General features: G+C 52.1%; 1 protein-coding gene across 10 annotated transcripts in view; it reads left to right on the top strand.

The window, feature by feature from the left end:
• The window catches only part of TRAPPC12 (trafficking protein particle complex subunit 12), a 108308-nt gene that overhangs the window by 75530 nt on the left and 13368 nt on the right, over positions 1–19410 (top strand). For 8 of the 10 annotated variants that reach the window (XR_010116972.1, XR_010116973.1, XR_008652695.2 and 5 more), the window contains 3 exons: positions 3481–3553; positions 6122–6195; positions 11486–11584. Coding sequence is in view for 6 of the 10 variants with exons in the window: in XM_055254217.2 (XP_055110192.2) it covers positions 3481–3553; positions 6122–6195; positions 11486–11584 (246 nt within the window). In the remaining 4 variants the exon portion in view is untranslated. Of the gene's footprint in view, positions 1–3480; positions 3554–3654; positions 4232–6121; positions 6196–11485; positions 11585–19410 lie in introns of those variants that run through there. The other 2 variants (XM_055254220.2, XM_063622853.1) reach the window with 2 other exon arrangements.

Genomic DNA, 19410 nt, shown 5'->3' with positions numbered 1-19410 from the left:
CTGCCTGGTGTCTCTGTCTCCTACCCGTGTGCCCTCCCAGCTGGGTAGGTGGGTCTGGAGGAGTGTTGCCTGCCTGGTGTCTCCGTCTCCTACCCCTGCGCCTTCCCAGCTGGGTAGGTGGATCTGGAGGGGTGTAGCATGCCTGGTGTCTCCGTGTCCTACCCGTGTGCCTTCCCAGCTGGGTAGGTGGGTCTGGAGGGGTGTAGCCTGCCTGGTGTCTCCGTGTCCTACCCGTGTGCCTTCCCAGCTGGGTAGGTGGGTCTGGAGGGGTGTAGCCTGCCTGGTGTCTCCGTCTCCTACCCGTGTGCCTTCCCAGCTGGGTAGGTGGGTCTGGAGGGGTGTAGCCTGCCTGGTGTCTCCGTCTCCTACCCGTGTGCCTTCCCAGCTGGGTAGGTGGGTCTGGACGGGTGTAGCCTGCCTGGTGTCTCCGTGTCCTACCCCTGCGCCTTCCCAGCTGGGTAGGTGGGTCTAGGCCGAAAGCAGCTGCTGCAGGTGGAGCTCCCGTCACTGACTTGCTCTGCGTTTGATGCCTCTACTAAGATGGAGCTTCTGTTTCTGCATTTATGCATCATTGGGGTGGGAAACTCTTTTTCCTTCTTTCTAGACCTTTCTCTTCCTGCCGCCCTTCTGAAGGACCTCATTCCCCCTTCTCCCCTCATTAGCCATGATAGTCCACAGGGAGCGTCAGCCCCAGCGCAGCTTGTGCTGAAACCACCATGGCCCTGTGGTGTGGGTCTTCTCTCAGGCCTTGCATGCTCACTACAAAGTTCTAGCGTGTTTCTGCAGGGTTTTCCTCTCCACTCAGCACATAGAGAGATCACCCATGGCATGGGGAGATGGCCCAGACCCACAGAGACCTCGCTACATAGAGGATTTGCCCAGGCCCTAGACCCCGCCACGTGAGGAGGTCACCCTGGCCCGTAGAGCTCCCGTGGTGTGCGGAGGCACAGAACAAGCACAGGAATCTGCTGACCTGGTGCGTCACACCCCGGGGACCGCCAGTGGGCGTGTTCGAGGCTCCGCTGACCAGGGCGCTGCCAGGTCTGGCTCGGGCAGCGGCTTTGCCTCTGTGATAGGTGTCCCGTCCCTCTTTCTTCCTGTGCTCCCTCTACACTAGCCTAAGGGAAGTTAGTTTCCTTTTTTTAATAAATTTTAATTTTTGTAGATACATAGTAGGTGTTTTTGGGAGATATTTTGGTAGAGGCAGGCAATGCGTAACAATCACCTCAGGGTAAATGGAGTATCCATCCCCTCAAGCATTAATCCTTTGTGTTGCAACAATCCAGTTATACTCTCTTAGTTATTTTTTTAATGTACACTTAAATTACTATAGTCACTCTTGTACTAGCAAATACTAGGTCTTATTTATTCTATTTTTTTGTTGTACCCATTACCATCCCCACTCCGTCCCCCACTACTGTTCCCAGCCTCTGGTAACCATCCTCCTGCTCTCCATCTCCGTGAGTTCCATTGTTTAATGTTTAGCTCCCACAGATAAGTGAGAACATACAATGTTTGTCTTTCTGTGCCTGGCATATGTCACTTAACACAATGACCTCCAGTTCCATCCATGCTGTTATAAATGACAGGATACCATTCTTTTTTATGGCTGAATAGTACTCCATCGTGTATATGTAGCAATTCCTTTATCCCCTCATCTGCTGATGGACACTTAGGTTGCTTCCAAGTCTTGGCTGTTGTGAACAGTGCTGCAGCACACACGGGTGTGCAGAGATCTCTGATAGACTGATTTCCTTTCTTTTCTTTGGGGTATATATCTAGGCATGGATTGCTGGGTTGTATGGTAGCTCTATTTTTTGTTTCTTGTAGAAACCTCCAACTGTTCTCCATAGTGGTTGCACTGATTTACATTCCCACCAACTGTGGACAAGGGGTGAGGGAAGTTAATTTCATGGTAACAGCAAGCCTTTCCTTTTTGTCAGTTTCTGTTCTTATGATCATTCATTAGAAGGCAGATTCACTGAAGAATGTCGTTTTACCTAGTTTAAACTGGCTAGATTCTTTTCAAGGTTACAATTTTGAACCCTATGTTGTCTCCTGAGTCATCGAGGTAGCCCAAGATAACGGTTAAGAGGAAAAATCCTTTGTGTTGACAGCCAGTTGTTCTCCAGTTTGTGTTAAGTAATGGCCCTTGCAGGTGAGGAGAGGCTGCTTTCGTCCTCAGCAAGTGTAGACCGGGGAGTCAGACGAACGGAAATCCTCACTTCCTGGGGCGGGTCATGTGGGGAGTGTTAACTGGCAAGATGATCTAAATTCTCTACCCAGATCACAGCAGCAACAACAGCTTTGCTTTCAGAGAAAAAAACACAACACAAAAGAAGTGCCCAAAAGTTACAAACCAAGCAGTAAAACTGTGGAAAGTGACGTGTTGCACAAAACGTATTTGGTACATTAAAAAGGCCACAAGCACAGTGCCCTGTAGGAATGAGACTGACATTTTCACAAAAGGTCATCATCAGTCTCGTGTGACATACTCAATGCTTTTTTTTTTTTTTTAAAGACAGGGTCTTACTGTCACCGAGGCTGGAGTGCAGTGGTGCAGTCACTGGTCACTGCAGCCTTGACCTCCCAGGCTCAGGTGATCCTCCCACCTCAGCCTCCAAGGTAGCTGGGACCACAGGCACATACCACCATGCCCAGCTAATTTTTTGTATTTTTGCAGAGATGGGGTTTTGCCATGTTGCCCAAGCTGGTCTTTAACTCGTGGGCTCAAGTGACCCACCTGCCTCGGCCTCCCAAAACTGTTGGGATTACAGGCTTGATGCTTTTCTTAAAAAACATATTCCCTATGTATGATGTCTGCAGATACTTCAAGAACATCATAAACACCACTTTCACCATCAGCTGGGAGCAGAGTCCCTCCCCATTCAGTGTCACCCCATGCCATAGGGACTGGTGATGTTTACAGTGTGTCCCTGTGGGTGAACTGGATAAGGAAAAGATGGTGCACATACACCGTGGAATACTACACAGCCATGAAAAAAAGAACCAAATCATGTCCTTTGCAGCAACATGGATGCAGCTGGAGGCCATTATGCTAAGTGAATTAACACAGAAACAGAAAACCAAATAGTGAATGTTTTCACATATAAGTAGGAGCTAAACATTGGATTCACATGGACAAAAAATAGACACCAGGGACTAGCAGTGGGGGGAGGGTGGAATGGGAGGAAGGGCTGGAAAATGATCTGCCTGGGTCCCATGCTTCAATTGTATCCCCAACCTCAGCATCACCCAGTATACCCAGGTAACCTGCACACATGCCTCCTGAATCTAAAATAAAGTTGCAATTTAAAATAAATAAAATATCAAATGTTTTAATATTTTTTAAAAGTGTGTGTGAACATCCCTTGACAACTTGTTTTCATCCAGAGAAATTTGCTATACTGAGAATATAACAAAGTCTTAGACAAAAATTCGTTCTGATGATTTTGTCCTTCTCATTTGGAATGATTGCAGATCCTGGCCAATTTGGAGCAAGGCTTAGCAGAAGACGGCGGCATGAGCAGTGTGACTCAGGAGGGCAGACAAGGTGGGTTGGCTGGACTTTGCTGACTAGATGCTTCCCGGACATCATTGAGAGACTGAGCCCAAAGCCTCTCGCTTCCTCTCGTTCTCCTTTCCTTTCTGTAGTCAGCACTGCACGCGTCCATTCGTGCATTTGCGACTCACTCCTTTCTTGGGGAAGCCAAGCACATCACTGGGTGATGCTGTGGGTGCGACGTGTGGCCTCAGACCCGAACCCTGCGCACGGGGAGAAGACAGGCCTTCACCACAAAAGCACACGTCCCGGAACCTGCCGTGCCGAGTGGTCTGAGTGGGCGCGAGGAAGGAGCCCAGCCCAGCCGAAGGGGCCCAGAGAGGCCTCTGCGTCGGGGACAGAGGCTCGGGAGGGTGCTTCAGGAGGAGCTGGGGAGGAAGGCGGGTGCTGCCCAGAGCCCGGGGGCAGGCTGAGGGGCCTGGGCAGTTCCCTGGAGCATTGGAAACCCCTTGGGGGACTGGGTGGGTTGACATGAGCCGATCTGCACAGTGAGGCCATGACATGAGCCGATCTGCACAGTGAGGCCATGCCATCTGTGGCTTGGGGAGTGCGTTAGCCAGGAGCAAGCTTCTGATCACGCTTGGAAACCCGGCCTGAGTGCTCCCTCCCAGGCAGCCCCACCCTAGCCTCCCTCACTCTTTGTGGCAGCATCTCCCCACAGGCCTGGTTGCCTGGTCATCTCCTCCTTCCCATAGCTTCTGTCCTACTGGATGTGCAGCCCAAGTCAAGACCGGGTAGTCTCCATTTCCGCAGGTGTGCTGGGGTTTCTGGGGAACTGCTGGCTGGTGTGAGCTGAACGTGTGTGAGGTGTGTATATGTGTGTGGTGTGTGGATGTTGAGTTTGTATGTTGTGGCATGTGGTGTGGGTGTGGTGTGTGCATGTGTGTGTACTTGTGCACTCTCTTTTCAGTAATTTAATTGCAAGTAGAGTAACAAGGTCTGAAGGAGAGATGTCAGCGTCTGCTCATGGATGTCCCGTTCAGCATTCTTGGCAACCAGTCATTTTACCCCTGGTTGGGCTCCTGCTTTGGTGGGAATGAGCATGTAGGTATCGGAGAGCAGAAGGCTGTTCCTGGGAATCTAACAGGTCACACCCGTGAGCATTCATAAGGAGGGTAGGGGAGGATTTAGAGCAGGAAAGGAATCTGCAAAGATCATCAGAATAAATATGCAACTCATTGAGACAATCCATATTTTACATCCATTAAGAGAAGATATTCAGAATTTCTTTTCACAAAAATAATGGTATAAGGGGAACATAATGGTATAAGGGGAACATAAGCAGCTAATGTGTTTTTAATTGCTGAAAGACAAAGTGAGTTAAGTTTTTAATTCTAGCAGTTTCTGTGTGTTCTCCTGAAGCACACACTGAATACACATCATTTCTAGGTGATTGTTATCTCACAGTGGACACTTGATGCCAGCGGTGGGTCAGCTTCGGCCTCCTAAATCACAGCCTCAGAGGCGGCTGGGGACACATGGCTCCCAGTGCCCAGTGATGAGGGAGGCTGGGAGCACTCCCAGGGACTGGTGCTGCCCAGGGTGGCATCTTGGCACTTCGCAGTTGGAAATGTGGACTTTTCTTGGAGGAACTAGACACAGCACAGGCGCAAGGAGCGCTGGACAAGGGGTCAGATGGAAACGTCCCTGGCCTCTCTGGACCTCAGCCTGCCTGTCAATAACATTCGTTTCAGATTAGCTCAGTCCTCAACCTGCGCCTTCCTCCTGGTCATCCCAATGATAAACAGGCGCCATTGGTCAGCCCGCCCTCCCCCGGGGCAGCTCCCAGGGGACCTTTGCAGACCCCAATAAGTCCACAAAGCCAGTTTGGAAAGTACTAGAAGAGATGGGCCCTGAAGGTTTGAAATCAGTGGAGGGATGGCTGCTAACTAAAGAATGTGCAGGGGAGAGCAGGGAGGGACGGGCCAGGCCAAAGGTCATGGTCAGCCACCGCACCGGGTGCTAGGGAAGAAAGCCGGCTGCAGGGGAGTGCCGTGTCCCCAGCGGAATGTGCCAGCCACTCGAGTTCTGAACCAGGGTGTTGCACTCCTTGGTGGAACTGGCATCTGCACCAGCCCATGGCCGGGAGGCAGGGGAGGCCCAGTGGCTGGGCATGGGTGGGGCCCTCCAGGTGGCCTCCCGTAGTTCAACTGCGAGAGACTGGCGGCCACCCTGGCCAGTGGCCCTCCCGGCCTTGTCGAGCTGCAGGCAATATCGTCGTTTCTGTCAGCTTTGCTCCTTTTCTCAGGGTTCTGGCTTTGGAAACGGGGCTCCCAGTCGGACCGTTTGGCCTTGTGTCTGGGCTGATGCTGAGCAGCCACCCACCTGGTTCCCTAATGCCGAGGGTCTCTTCCCAAAGCCACCTCTGGTCCCAATGCGAGTGCTGTATTTTCTGCCTCAGTGCAGCCTGCAGCATATTCAGCATTCCAGGCCGAAATCCAGTGGTGTTAACAAGAGGGATCTTTTAAAGTTATATTAGAATTCACAGGACCCAATAATTGATGGCTAGAAAGAGCCTGGAATTTATTTGTGCACTCACAGGCTGCTCTTACCTTGTAGCCTCTGTCCGGCTGTGGAGGTCACGTCTGGGCCGGGTGATGTACTCCATGGCAAACTGTCTGCTCCTGATGAAGGTACGTGGGTGGCCAAGCAAGGCTGCCATGTGATCTGGAAGAGGGGGGTCAGTGGGAGCCGCGAGGGAGCCGCTGGTATAATAGACGCTGGCAGGGACGGGCCGTGCAGAGAAGCCAGCTAAGTACTGGCTTAACGGGGAGCCCAATGACACATTCTGGGGCTATATGTACTTTAATTTCTACTGCAAGAAATTTCAACAGAATGTGGAATTTAGATGATCAGATTTCACCATTGAAATGTGGGTCTAAATGATTTAATTAAAACTATTGTTCATTTCCCCCCATTTTTCTCTGAACTCCATCCCCAGAAGGTGTCCTTTGTTCTCCCTATCTTCATAGAGGGTGTTTTTTTCACCTCATGGTTTTGATTTTATGATTGATGCTTACAACACCTGAAGACAGGCTTCCCCACAAGACCTTCTTAGGACGTCACCCCAGAGCTCTCAGCCCCCAGGGAAACAGCTCAGAAATCAAGGAGCTGAACTGAGGCTGTCATTTGTTTTTCCGTGTCTCCTGGCTCTCGCCAGCCTGTGCAGCAGTGTTTTTTGGCTCCTCTCTTTGTTTGAAACGCACCCCACACCTGGCTCACCTCCCACACTGGGCGTCAGGGTGCCCTGTGTGGAGCTAGTGGCCCTGCAGCCAGCTGTGCGTACTGAGAGCTGCTGCAGGAATCAGCTAGCAGCAGACGCCCCGAAGCAGTGCTCATAACACCTCCTGGGCTGTTCTAAGACAGCGATCTTAACTCCCACACCCATGCGGCTTTCATGCGGCCGAGTTCATTCCTGAGCTTGATATTCAGCAAGGCAGAGCAGGCAGTTTACCAGGTGGAGAACTGTGCTCACAGGCTCTGTCATGAACCCTGAAGTGGCAGCCCTGCTTTATCCACGGACACTGCAGCATCCCCAGAGGTGACTGTGACCCCGAGCACTGCTCCGAGCAGGCTGGGTGCGGGTGTAGATTCACAGCCATCAGAGGTTCAGACATTCCATCAGGAAGACGTGCAGCCTGCACTCCGGCTTTAGCGCAGCCCCAGGGCCCAGCGCGGGGCCCCTGCCTTTGGGCTTCTGCATCTACGTCAGACTGGACGCACAAGGAGACTCAGGGCATCCTGCTCGTCCTCGGTATCAAGTGACCGTGACGCAGCCTCCCACTGCTGCAAGCCTCAGCCTCCTCCTTAAAATAAGGGCATAGATCTGAGATCTCTGAAATCCCTCCCAGCTCTGACATTCACACAGCTCTCTCCTCTCCTTCAACACACTGGATAAAGGAAATCACGGTTTTTAAGTTCTGTGGTTTTGCTCAGAGCAGGTTTTTCTTCCGCTGCCACCCCAAGACATTCCCACTGCAGTCAGGTGGCCCGCACAGTCGCTTTGTTCTGGTCTTCACCCTCCTCCCCCCCACCCCCCTTCCCTTCTCCAGCCCCCTCTGGCTTCTGCAGCAGGGCTTGCCCACCTCCGAGTGGGAGTGAAAAGTAGGCCCTCCCCCTCCCCTGCCCTGGTGGCCTCTTCACCACCCAAGGCTTGGCCAGCAACCAGGTGACCCCGAAGCACCCTGCCTGACCCCTCTGCCACCCAAAACAGGCCATTCTCCCTGTGCTGCCTGTGGCCAGCCCTGACACCCCCACCTGGCAGTCTGGGCGGTCCGCAGTAGGCCTCCACCTGCTGAGGGCATTGTCAGCTTCACCTGAAAGTCACCAGCTTGTCAGAACATTCTTATGCAAAGACATGAAGAACCAGTTATAAATTCACAGGACTGACGTTTCACTAATCATGGGGCTAAGACTCCCCAGGGAGGAAAGTTTCGTGTCCCACTGGCGGGCTTTTATTTGCATTTTCAGACACATTAATAGAAAACGATGGAATGGGCTTTTCTTTGTGGCACTGTAGTAGTAACACCACCACCAGGCTCCAAATGTGAGTCTTCTTCCTGTATTGCTGGGACTCAGTACAGAACATATTATTGCATTTCAAAAATACTTTTACAATAGACGTGATTTAATTTGGAAGTTCAGCTTAAGCTTTCATTTTCATGAGTTAAAAAAAGGAGTAAAAAATGTTGCAATTAAAGCCAGTCCAAGCATATGCACTCTCTTGCCATCTAGTGAGCATACAGGGTATTGCAACAGTGTGTGATCTTCAGAATATGAGGTATCCTGTTAATTAAATTATGTGTATGGGCTAACAATGAGTTATTTAATCAGCCATTTAATTATCTTGAATAACATTTTATTACAGTGAAATAAATATCAATTTAACTTCTTAACAATGAAATGTATTCATATGTTTTAGCCCTGGATAAATCTGCATGATATGCTATAATGCACAGTGGCATGTATTATAAAGCATTGGAAATGTTACTATCTCCACTTTTTAAATACTGCTTCCTCTCCTTAGGCCTCACTGTAGCCTTAGGGCACCTGCACTGGCAGACCATATGGATGCAGGTGCCTGCCACCTTAGGTGGCTTGGGCCCCCCCTCCCCCGGGTGCCCCTGGGAGGCCACTTCCCTCCTGGTGTCCCCACAGCTCGCCAGTCTGCGCATTAGAACCCGCCGTGGCTCCGCACATGATGGAAAGGAGCACACAGCTGCGTCAGCTACCTTCCGTCTTGCTGAAATTAGACTGCAGAAGTCCTTTCTGGTTGCAGAATGGTTGTAAATCTAGTTTCACAGCCAGTAAACACATGTGACTGCTGAAAAGAAATGGTGAAGATTGAGCTAACATAGGCTTGTCCCTGGAAGGAAGTCATTCATGTCCTTTACAAAGCCAAACCTACGTGATCTGGAGAGTAGGTTAAGCTCTCTTTAGGAGCTTCTTTGGGCCATTTTACCTGAAAAGGGCTGTGTTTCCTCTTCAGTAAATAAAGTCATTAAGTAACAGTCAACCTAAGGAAACTTTCTAACACAATCCCAAATCCTCATCTGGTTTATTTGACGATGGGCTCCTTGAAGTGCACCAGAATTCTTCCCCCGACTGCAGCCCGGACACACAGACACGTGTCCTGTTCACACCTGAGGGACTGGCGAGCACTACTGTCACTGAGCTGGTAGGAGTGGCTGCCGAAAGGTACAGGGGCCCCCGAGATCCCTTCTCTGCCGCCTGCCCCCTGGCCTGGAATCCAGCTTCCTCTCGCATGGCTCCCAGGCCTGTGCATCTGCTCTTCCGGAAGAGCCATGCCTAAAGTAACTTCCCATCAAGGATCATGGCTTGGTTTTTTAAAAACCTGTCTTTTGTCCTACTAGATTATCTTCAGAAACACTGACCCCTGGCCCCGAGCACTGAAAAAGAGCGGTTAGGGTGATGCGGCTGGCCACGGCATCGCCCACTAGCAGTGAGTGCTGCACCCCCACCATGCCCCCACCCCGTGCTCTCTGTGGTGGCCGCCTCAGCCTGGAGCATCAGTAGCATGAGTGGGGCACTGGAATGACCCAGTGACACTGCTGGGCTGATAACAAGAAAGTCAAAGCCTGCCTTTTGTTTACTTGAAACCAAAGGTGGGACGTGTGTGGGATTAGAACAGACATTGCCCACCATGATGGGTGCTCGGAAGCCCACTTCCTTCCCCAGAGAAGCCTAGAGGGGCAGCTGCCACTTTTCCCCGAGCTGGTGCGAGCTGGTGAGTGCAGCTCCTGTTGGAAAGCAGGGCTGCTCCCCTAAACTTCTCAGATCAGGACCAGCCCAGGGTGTGCAGGCCCCGCAGCTGCATCTGGGGTGCCATGTCCGTCCCAGCTGCAACCTCAGCCGCCCTGAGTGCCCCCATGCCAGGTCACAAGGCCCTCCCCTGTGTGAGGGAGCTCACACACACGTCCACACACACTCACGTCCACACACACAACGCTCACACACACGTACACATGCTCACACAGACACGCTCACGCTCACACACGCACATTCATACACTCACACACACTCGCACAACTAGACAGCAGAGACAGGCAGCAGGAAGGCGTGGGAAAGGAGACCGAGGCATGTGCTGTCTGGCTCCTCATGAGCATCAGGCCTTGAATAAAATTAGTTTTAATGAGCTGTACTCGAAGGTACTAGACTGGAGAGAGTCGTTTTGGGTTTTTTTGTTTTTTCCTTCCTACCAAACTGGAATTGTACTTGTCTGTCTTTCTTTGTAACGTCCCAATTAGCAAGCTAGTAACTCCAGTCCCAGTTTGGAGGAAATGGAACATGTAGAAGAATAAAGAAATAAAAGTACCTTCTGGGATTACACGATGAATAAGTAAGAAGAAAAACACCATTGGTGGCCATAGTTATTGCTGACCGTGTGCTGATAGCTAAGTGCGAGAAAGCAGGGAAGTATTTAGGGCAGGGCCTGCTGCACAGAGCTCGCTCAATAAATGTGGCGATCACTGTCATCCTGGAGGGAGCCCGGGTTTGTTGGGGACTTGAGACAAGCTACCACTGTGTCCCACGTGACTTTGGCAAGACCTTCCTGCACTGAGACCGCTTTGCTCACACCTGGAAAGGGTGACTGGGTCCACTCAGCATCCACCAAGTGCCTGTGATGGGCTGGCGTGAGTGGGCAGATGGACAGTGAAACTGTGCTGCCAGGCCTTGTCCTTGAGGAGGGGCCGCGGGCCAGACCACCACAGACAGGGCAGAGCGATGAGGAATCCAGCAAAGGCCTTTGGCATAAACCAGATGCCCTGAGCACGGCAGCTGGCACAGCGCTCCTAAATGTTCCCCCACAGCTGTCTCTGAAACGGAAGGGTCTCATGCGTGCCGCACGGAGCACACGACATTCACGCACGCTGCTCTGCGAGGCCGACCTCCATCGCCATACTCAGCCTCGGCAAATTTGTTTTGTGGGTTTTCTTTACATGTAAAGATTTGACCTTAGTTTCTAGCATAGAAAACGTTTAAGAGACACTTTAAATATTTGGCTTATGTATTTAGAGGATGGAGATGAGACAGCGTTTGCCAAATCACATAATAACTTTGTCAGGAAAGAGAGTTAGTTGCAGTCCAAGTGAAATATGAATTGCTGTTTAGAACATGGAAGCAGGAAACAGACCCTCAGGCCCAACTAAACCCCTACAGCCCCCGGTGACAGGCAAGACCCTGCCAGCGCGATGCACACGGCTCAGAATCCCGGCCCAACTGCAGTCGGGAGAGCAGCCGCCCCCTCGCAGCCGAGCACTGCGTGCTGGTTTCCAGCTTCCCCCCAACTCCTGTGTCAGCGTGTCCTCTCCACACCTCTTTATACGCTTGTGCTCTTCTACACGTGTGAAACCCACAGTGCTGTTCTCAGCTCTAAAGTACGTTGGGTTTTTCTTCCCGCAGGATTACGTGCTCGCCGTGGAGGCGTATCATTCGGTTATCAAGTATTACCCAGAGCAAGAGCCCCAGCTGCTCAGCGGCATCGGCCGGATTTCCCTGCAGGTACCTGTGCGCGATCAGAAAGGCCTTATGATAGTTCTTTGCTTGGATGGGCGACTGTTTGCTTTTAATCATTTTAATATAAGAAAGACTGCAGAAAATATTCCAATTCAAATGTGTGTGACCATGAAAAGGGTGGGTTCTTTCCAGGAGTTCTGGTTTGACTGTGGGAGGCCCTGCTGGCTTTTGTGCCTGTTGCCAAATGCGAACCCACAGAAAGTGTCATCGCAGCCGCACTGAAACGAGTTACTCTAGACACTGTCCTGCTGCAGTTACAAAAGCACTGACTAAACCGTGAGGAATCTTAGTTCAGCTTAGCCCGTAATAGTCACTCACTGATACTTTGCCTGAAATAACCCTTGAATCATGTTTGCTGGACACACAAAGTCCAGACTGAACAGTGGTCTCAGTAATGCACAAAGCTCGGCAGGACCCCCTTTGCTAAGAATGTCCTTGAAGCTGGAATGCATTTTCCTGAAATATTTGGTGACAGGGAGGTCACGGGGAGTGATGAGTCCCACCCACATCCCTGTCAATCCCACCCTTGCAGGCTGAGCACAGGGCAGCTTCCGCCCCTCTCACCCTCAGTCTTAGGTCACGTCCCAAACCTGGGCCAGGGAAAGGCGGCACGAGCAAGGGACGGCTGAGGGGGGAGAAGCAGCACAGACCTTCCACAGGCACCCACTCACTGTGAGCCAGGCCCTGCGTTGAGCATTTCACCTCACGGTGTGACTGGCTTGTTTTACAGATCAGCAAACTGAGGTCTCCCGGTTAAGTGAGATCCAGCTACAGGAGGCCACATAGATAATGGGGGAGCTAGAATTTGAACAGGGCCTCTGTGAACTCAGGGCCTGCACTCTCAGCTAACAGCTGGTCCTCTCCTCCCCACACAGTTGTTCACACATGCACTGACACACGTAGGCACACGTGCACACACCATCTCCCGCACGCCGCCTGCTTGTGGAAGTCCACACGGGACACCAGATAGTGTTGAGGACAGCCCTGTCCATGGGCCCCTGTGGTGGGGCACAGCAGATGACTGTCACTGAATAACCCGGGGCAGGCACAGATGAGTGACGCATGAGCTGCCACCATGGGCATCGGCTCCTGCCTGCGCTGGGATGCTCGCGGCAACCCTCGTCGCCTGTGTGAGAAAGTTCCATGTGGCCAGGACCTCCAGGGTGCCTCATGCGTAACATCCCCCCCGGTTATCATAGTAAAATAGTACCCTGGGCCCGCTCAGATTCCTCACTACCCTGGAGACAATCTCGGAACTTTTATTTCAGAGTCGTATTTCGCACAATTTGAGAAGTAGATGCTGAATTGCTTTTGCATCTGGAAGTGCTTCTCCTTCCAGTGGGAGCCACTGGCTTGACCACAGTGAGGGCTCTGGCATGAGGCTGGAGTCTCAGGAGGGAGGCTCCGCTTCCACAGCGTATTTTAAGCCCCATCTGGCGCACGGAGTGTGCTAAACGGACTGCAAGGGAAGCCCTTGGTGTTCGCTGTTCTGAGGACCCGGGGAGGTGATAGCGGTGCTGTGGGCAAGAGCTTTTGCCAAAGGAGAATGGAGAAAAAGACGGAAGCACCCAGGCCGACTGGACTCACCGACACCCCACACAAGTGCCGTTCGCTCTGCATCGCTTGCAAATTATTTATCAGGCCTCGCTCACGGGTATTTTTATTGTTGCTGAAGAGCAGAGTCTCTGAATTCTGTTTTTCTAAAGGAAATGGAGATTGCAATACCTAGCCATTTGGGACATCTCTGAAGACACTGTGCCGTGGCTGCTACAGAACTTCCCAGACAGCCTCGCGCAGCAGACGACTGCGCTGCCATCTGTGCATACAGAAAACCCGGCCCAGTAAGTTCCGGCTTCAGCAGGCCAGTGTGTTGTCTGAAGATGCTGGATCTCGGAAGAAGGATGAAGCAGGCAGGGTTTGCCCTTGAAGAACACAGCCATTTGTGGGAGTCGAGGCCGAGAGCACCGTTGTGATCAGCAAGAATGACCACATATCAGCCCAGTGGGTGCCCGAGCCCACAGCAGACCCCCACCCGGTTCTGAAACCCTCCTGGGTGCACTGCCTGTATCACCTGGACCCGCCCTCTCCAGCCCTCTCCTGTGTTGGGGCTTGTGCCTCCTCATCTCCACTGGGTTCAGCAGGGGGTTGCAGAGGCGGGACCCTGTGTGTACACGTGGTGCTGAGCTGCCAGAGATCTCAGCATGTCCCTCGTCCCCCTTCCTGCGCGCAGCTGCCATTAGCCTTCCGGGAGTACACTCCACCCTGCCGTCTCTGGTCAGAGGTCCTGCTGGGGACCTGTGGCCTGTCAGGTGAGCCTACACTTAAAGCTCACATTCAGAGCCCTAGCTAACTTTTTCCAGCCCAGTGTTCTTCACCTCGTGTCCTTAGTCCCACCAGACAGGTGATTTGCTGTTGCCCAGACGGGACCGCACTTGCTGCTTTGACCTCTCGTGGGCTGTTCCTGCTGCTCAGAACTCCCTTCTCTTTCTGCCTGTGCAAACCCTGCTCGTTCTTGAGGGCTCACTGGAAGGACTTCTCTAAAGTCACCCCAGCCCTCTCAGCAAGCTCTCCCTTCCCTCTTCCCCAGGGCGTCTAGGGGGGTAAAAGCACAGGGCTCAGGAGCTGGGGTTTGGAACAAGACAGACCCGACCCTGGTTCAGCTGCTCAGGCTGGCGTGGCTCTGAGCAGTTTGTCTCACCTTCGTGGTGTCATTCCCCCCACCACAACCGCCTGCCGTGAACAGTCATCATCGTCGTGTGTAAATGATTAAGTTTACCCACGTGAAATCCTCCACGTCCGGCCTGGGGCGTGCCAGGAGCGCTGTAAGCGTAACTTGCTGTCTTTCCTATGTCTTGAGGATGGGGTGTGTTTGTTCCGTTTCCTCACAGATCCAAGTGTAAGGGCGGCATTCCCAGGTCACAGCAAAAGTACGCGTGCTCAGAATTGCCCTTGGAAGCCCCACTCCCACGGCGGGGCGTCCACCCCATAGAGTGACTCCATTGCACACGTGGGCACGAGGCCCTCCAGGATGGGCTATAGGAAGGGGCAAAAGCAGTGTCCCCACACACGTATCCGGACACTCATACCCCACGCGCCAGCCTCAGAGCTCCTGCTGGTGCACCCTGCTCACCCCCAATGCTGCATCTCAGCACATTGCGGCTCACCCCCAATGCCGCATGGAGTCAGATCGCGGTCGATGTGAGGTCAGTAGTGCAGGACAAGATGGGGTTGAACTGGGACTCGAGTCCAGCAGAAACGCCTGAACTAAATGTAGACAGAATTGACTCCGCTCTGTTTTAAGGAGTAAGAACTCAAACGGAATGAACCGTAAAAGCCAGTAAAGAGCTCTGTTCCGAAGGGACGTAGCGCTCAATGCGTACTTTAAACTCAGAGTGTTCAGCCATGGTTAGATTCTTGGAGGAACAGCCCTCAGAGAAGTCACTTTCAAGAAAGCACGTGTGTTTTCCAGCTCTTGCAGTGTTCTTCTCCCTGAAGCACCTCATCAGTACCTGTGTCTTAATTATACGGTCTCTAAACTGGCTGTGTGTGAGCCATTCTGAAATGAGTTGGTGCCACTCTACAGAAGCAAAGAAGTATCACATACCCTGTCAGCACCTGTGTGCTGTGCTGTCAGAGGGGTAAATTTCATAAGAAATACATAACTGTCCCTTAAATGGTAAAATAATACTGAAGGTGCTTAGAAAGTACGGGACGAGGTTTTGGTTGCAGTCAGTGGAATCCGCAGTGGCTGGTATAAGCAGAAAAAGTTTATTCACGGACAATAGTACAGGGAATCTTCATGAGGGCCCAGAGACAGGCCATTCTAGAGCCACAAAGCCAGGATGCCCTAGCATGTCACAGAGGCCCCTCCAGCAAGAACGGCACTGCCAGCTCTGCCTGGCATCTCAGAGTCTTGTCCCCACCCTGAAGACCCAGGTCCCCCACACGGCCTCCTGCTTCCGCTGCTTCCTCAGGCCATGTCATCTTACGTGCGCATCTCTCTGGGGGCCCAGGCCGCAGGGTTGCCCCTCCCGCAAGAGTAGGGATGTAGGCCTGCTGGTTCCTCCTTGAAAGGACCCCTGACAGGCAGGAAATGGACAGAATCGGGGAAGGCAGTGCCTGCAGCAATCATGAGCATCCCTTACAAATCACGTTGTAACACCTGAAGTCATGTAACACAAAGCTAAACATGCGTGGAATAAGATTGATTTCGTTTTCCTGAGATTAGTTTCTACTCTTTTGTGCATGGAAATACAAGGGAGGCTCGGCAATTTCTACAATCTTGAATGCTATCTCCAGACCAGGGCGGATTTGCGTTTCATCAGCATTGAAGGTGGGAGATGAGGTGGGCATCGCATTGATGCTGAGTCTCAGGGGGAAAGCTAGGAAATGTCCCTGGCATGTAGGGAAACGCTTGGCAAAGCACAAAGGCAGAGGGACCCGCATAGCTGGGCCCATTCTGCTCATGCCCTGGCACTACTGTGAGAACTATGGTTTTCCGGGTCAGCCCTAGCGAGGAGGGAGCACGGGCAGAGCTTCCCCGTGGAGAAGGCAGATTTCCAGCTCCTAAGAACGCCCTGTTCCACAAGGAAGCTGACGTACCCCTCCCCAGGGACCCACGCCAAAAGACTGTTCTTCCAGGCCAGCGTCCCAGAGTGCTGCTTTGCATGGTTCGCAGCCTTGGCAAATGATGGCCTGCACTGCGTGCTGTCCCCCCGTTCCTGCTGGACTCTCTGCACTGTGTCCTGATCACCCTCTCAGCTGATAGTGGGCACTGCAGTGTGAATCTCCCCATGGAAAACAGACCAATCCTGCCTCCACCAGTGCCGTCGCCAAATCAGTAACACAGAGCAACCTCAAACGTTTCTGAATGCTTACGTCATCTAATACTTGGCAAAAGAGTGGGCTGAACACCTCCACCCTCAGCTTTCTCTTCTGTTTGTGTGTGAGTGTGTAGCAGAGTCTGAGAAAGATACATACAGCCACCTTCCTTTTCTGAGCTTGGGAAAATTTAAACAAGAGCACTGAAAAGCAAACACTAATCAAAAAGGAAGTATTTTCCATTTTAATTCTAAAGAGTGGAAATAGAAAAAAATGATTTTACTAAAACAGAATATGCAGACACCTTCGGGAAAACGTGCTATAAAGGAACCATGCTAACTCCAGAGACGACCCAGCCGGACAGAGGTGAAAGGGGTGGACAGACAGCAAGGTTCTAGATGATTCCACACACTTGGGCTGAGAACACTGTCACTGCACCTCCTCTTTGTGTTTAAAATTTTGCATTGAATGTAGGTGCCTCTGAAATATGCGAGCTAAAAATAGGAAGCTCACTCACTTACCACACCAACAGTTGCCCAGTCATACGAGAAGATACACTGGCGAATACAAGGATGGCACAGATGCCCTCACTTTGTGTTAGGGCTCCAAGGAGCAGACTTTCAATTTTAATGCTTCAAAACGTATTCTACTTTTGAATAGCAATCCTTGTTCTTTCCAAGAAATCCATAGCATAATTCTGGGCACTGAGCAAAGGGTCACCTGTTCAGTTTGTGTGCTGTTCACATTCCAGCTGGAAACCCTGGCTTAAATTACAGAATTATACTTGGGGTTTAATGCCTGCATATAAGGGAGGAGCCATCTCCCACCTCGGCCTCATCCCGCAGGCAGAACTGTCATAGCCACATTCCCTGCCAACTGTCAGCACACCCGCTAGCCAGGTGACAGTCGTGTTTAAAACTCACATGCCTGCTCTGATCATTTCCACAGTCCCTTCATCTTCATCACACAGAGCCTCCTTTAGAGCACCAGGGCCTCCACACAGAAAGGGGGCTGGGGATTAGAAGGAGAGAGAGTGGGGCCCAGTGGGAATTTCCACTTCTGAAGGAAATCTGTGTTGTAAGTGAGATTGAAGACATTTGTATTCCAGAGGAGTTTCTCATATAATCTAAATTAAGGAAGGGCAGAAGCAATCGTTCTTCAAACAGAAGAAGCGTTATATTCATACTTCTTAAAATTACTTCACTCCAACTTAGATTCCACCTCCTCAGAATCTCTTGACTTGGGTCTGAGAGGGTTCTCACTGGGACTTGGGACTGAGAGGGTCCTCACTGGGACTTGGGTCTGAGGATTCTCACTGGGACTTGGGTCTGAGAGGATTCTCACTGGGACTTGGGTCTGAGAGGATTCTCACTGGGACTTGGGTCTGAGAGGGTTCTCACTGGGACTTAGGTCTGAGGATTCTCACTGGGACTTGGGTCTGAGAGGATTCTCACTGGGACTTAGGTCTGAGGATTCTCACTGGGACTTGGGTCTGAGAGGATTCTCACTGGGACTTGGGTCTGAGGAGTCTCACTGGGACTTGGGTCTGAGAGGGTTCTCACTGGGACTTAGGTCTGAGGATTCTCACTGGGACTTGGGTCTGAGAGGGTCCTCACTGGGACTTGGGTCTGAGAGGATTCTCACTGGGACTTGGGTCTGAGGATTCTCACTGGGACTTGGGTCTGAGAGGATTGTCACTGGGACTTGGGTCTGAGAGGGTCCTCACTGGGACTTGGGTCTGAGAGGATTCTCACTGGGACTTGGGTCTGAGGATTGTCACTGGGACTTGGGTCTGAGAGGATTCTCACTGGGACTTGGGACTGAGAGGGTTCTCACTGGGACTTGGGTCTGAGGATTCTCACTGGGACTTGGGTCTGAGAGGATTCTCACTGGGACTTGGGTCTGAGAGGATTCTCACTGGGACTTGGGTCTGAGAGGATTCTCACTGGGACTTGGGTCTGAGAGGATTCTCACTGGGACTTGGGTCTGAGAGGATTCTCACTGGGACTTGGGTCTGAGGAGTCTCACTGGGACTTGGGTCTGAGAGGGTTCTCACTGGGACTTAGGTCTGAGGATTCTCACTGGGACTTGGGTCTGAGAGGGTCCTCACTGGGACTTGGGTCTGAGAGGATTCTCACTGGGACTTGGGTCTGAGGATTCTCACTGGGACTTGGGTCTGAGAGGATTGTCACTGGGACTTGGGTCTGAGAGGGTCCTCACTGGGACTTGGGTCTGAGAGGATTCTCACTGGGACTTGGGTCTGAGGATTCTCACTGGGACTTGGGTCTGAGAGGATTCTCACTGGGACTTGGGTCTGAGAGGATTCTCACTGGGACTTGGGTCTGAGGAGTCTCACTGGGACTTGGGACTGAGAGGGTTCTCACTGGGACTTGGGTCTGAGAGGGTCCTCACTGGGACTTGGGACTGAGAGGGTTCTCACTGGGACTTGGGACTGAGGATTCTCACTGGGACTTGGGTCTGAGAGGGTCCTCACTGGGACTTGGGTCTGAGGAGTCTCACTGGGACTTGGGACTGAGAGGGTTCTCACTGGGACTTGGGTCTGAGAGGGTCCTCACTGGGACTTGGGACTGAGAGGGTTCTCACTGGGACTTGGGTCTGAGAGGGTCCTCACTGGGACTTGGGTCTGAGAGGGTTCTCACTGGGACTTGGGTCTGAGAGGGTCCTCACTGGGACTTGGGTCTGAGAGGGTTCTCACTGGGACTTGGGTCTGAGAGGGTTCTCACTGGGACTTGGGTCTGAGAGGGTCCTCACTGGGACTTGGGTCTGAGAGGGTTCTCACTGGGACTTGGGTCTGAGAGGGTCCTCACTGGGACTTGGGACTGAGGATTCTCACTGGGACTTGGGTCTGAGAGGGTCCTCACTGGGACTTGGGACTGAGAGGGTTCTCACTGGGACTTGGGTCTGAGAGGGTCCTCACTGGGACTTGGGACTGAGAGGGTTCTCACTGGGACTTGGGACTGAGGATTCTC

Source organism: Symphalangus syndactylus, chromosome 18 (genome assembly GCF_028878055.3).
Source record: "Symphalangus syndactylus isolate Jambi chromosome 18, NHGRI_mSymSyn1-v2.1_pri, whole genome shotgun sequence".
Lineage (NCBI taxonomy): Eukaryota > Metazoa > Chordata > Mammalia > Primates > Hylobatidae > Symphalangus > Symphalangus syndactylus.
Note: the sequence above shows the minus strand (reverse complement) of the source record. Positions and strands in the feature narration are given on the sequence as shown.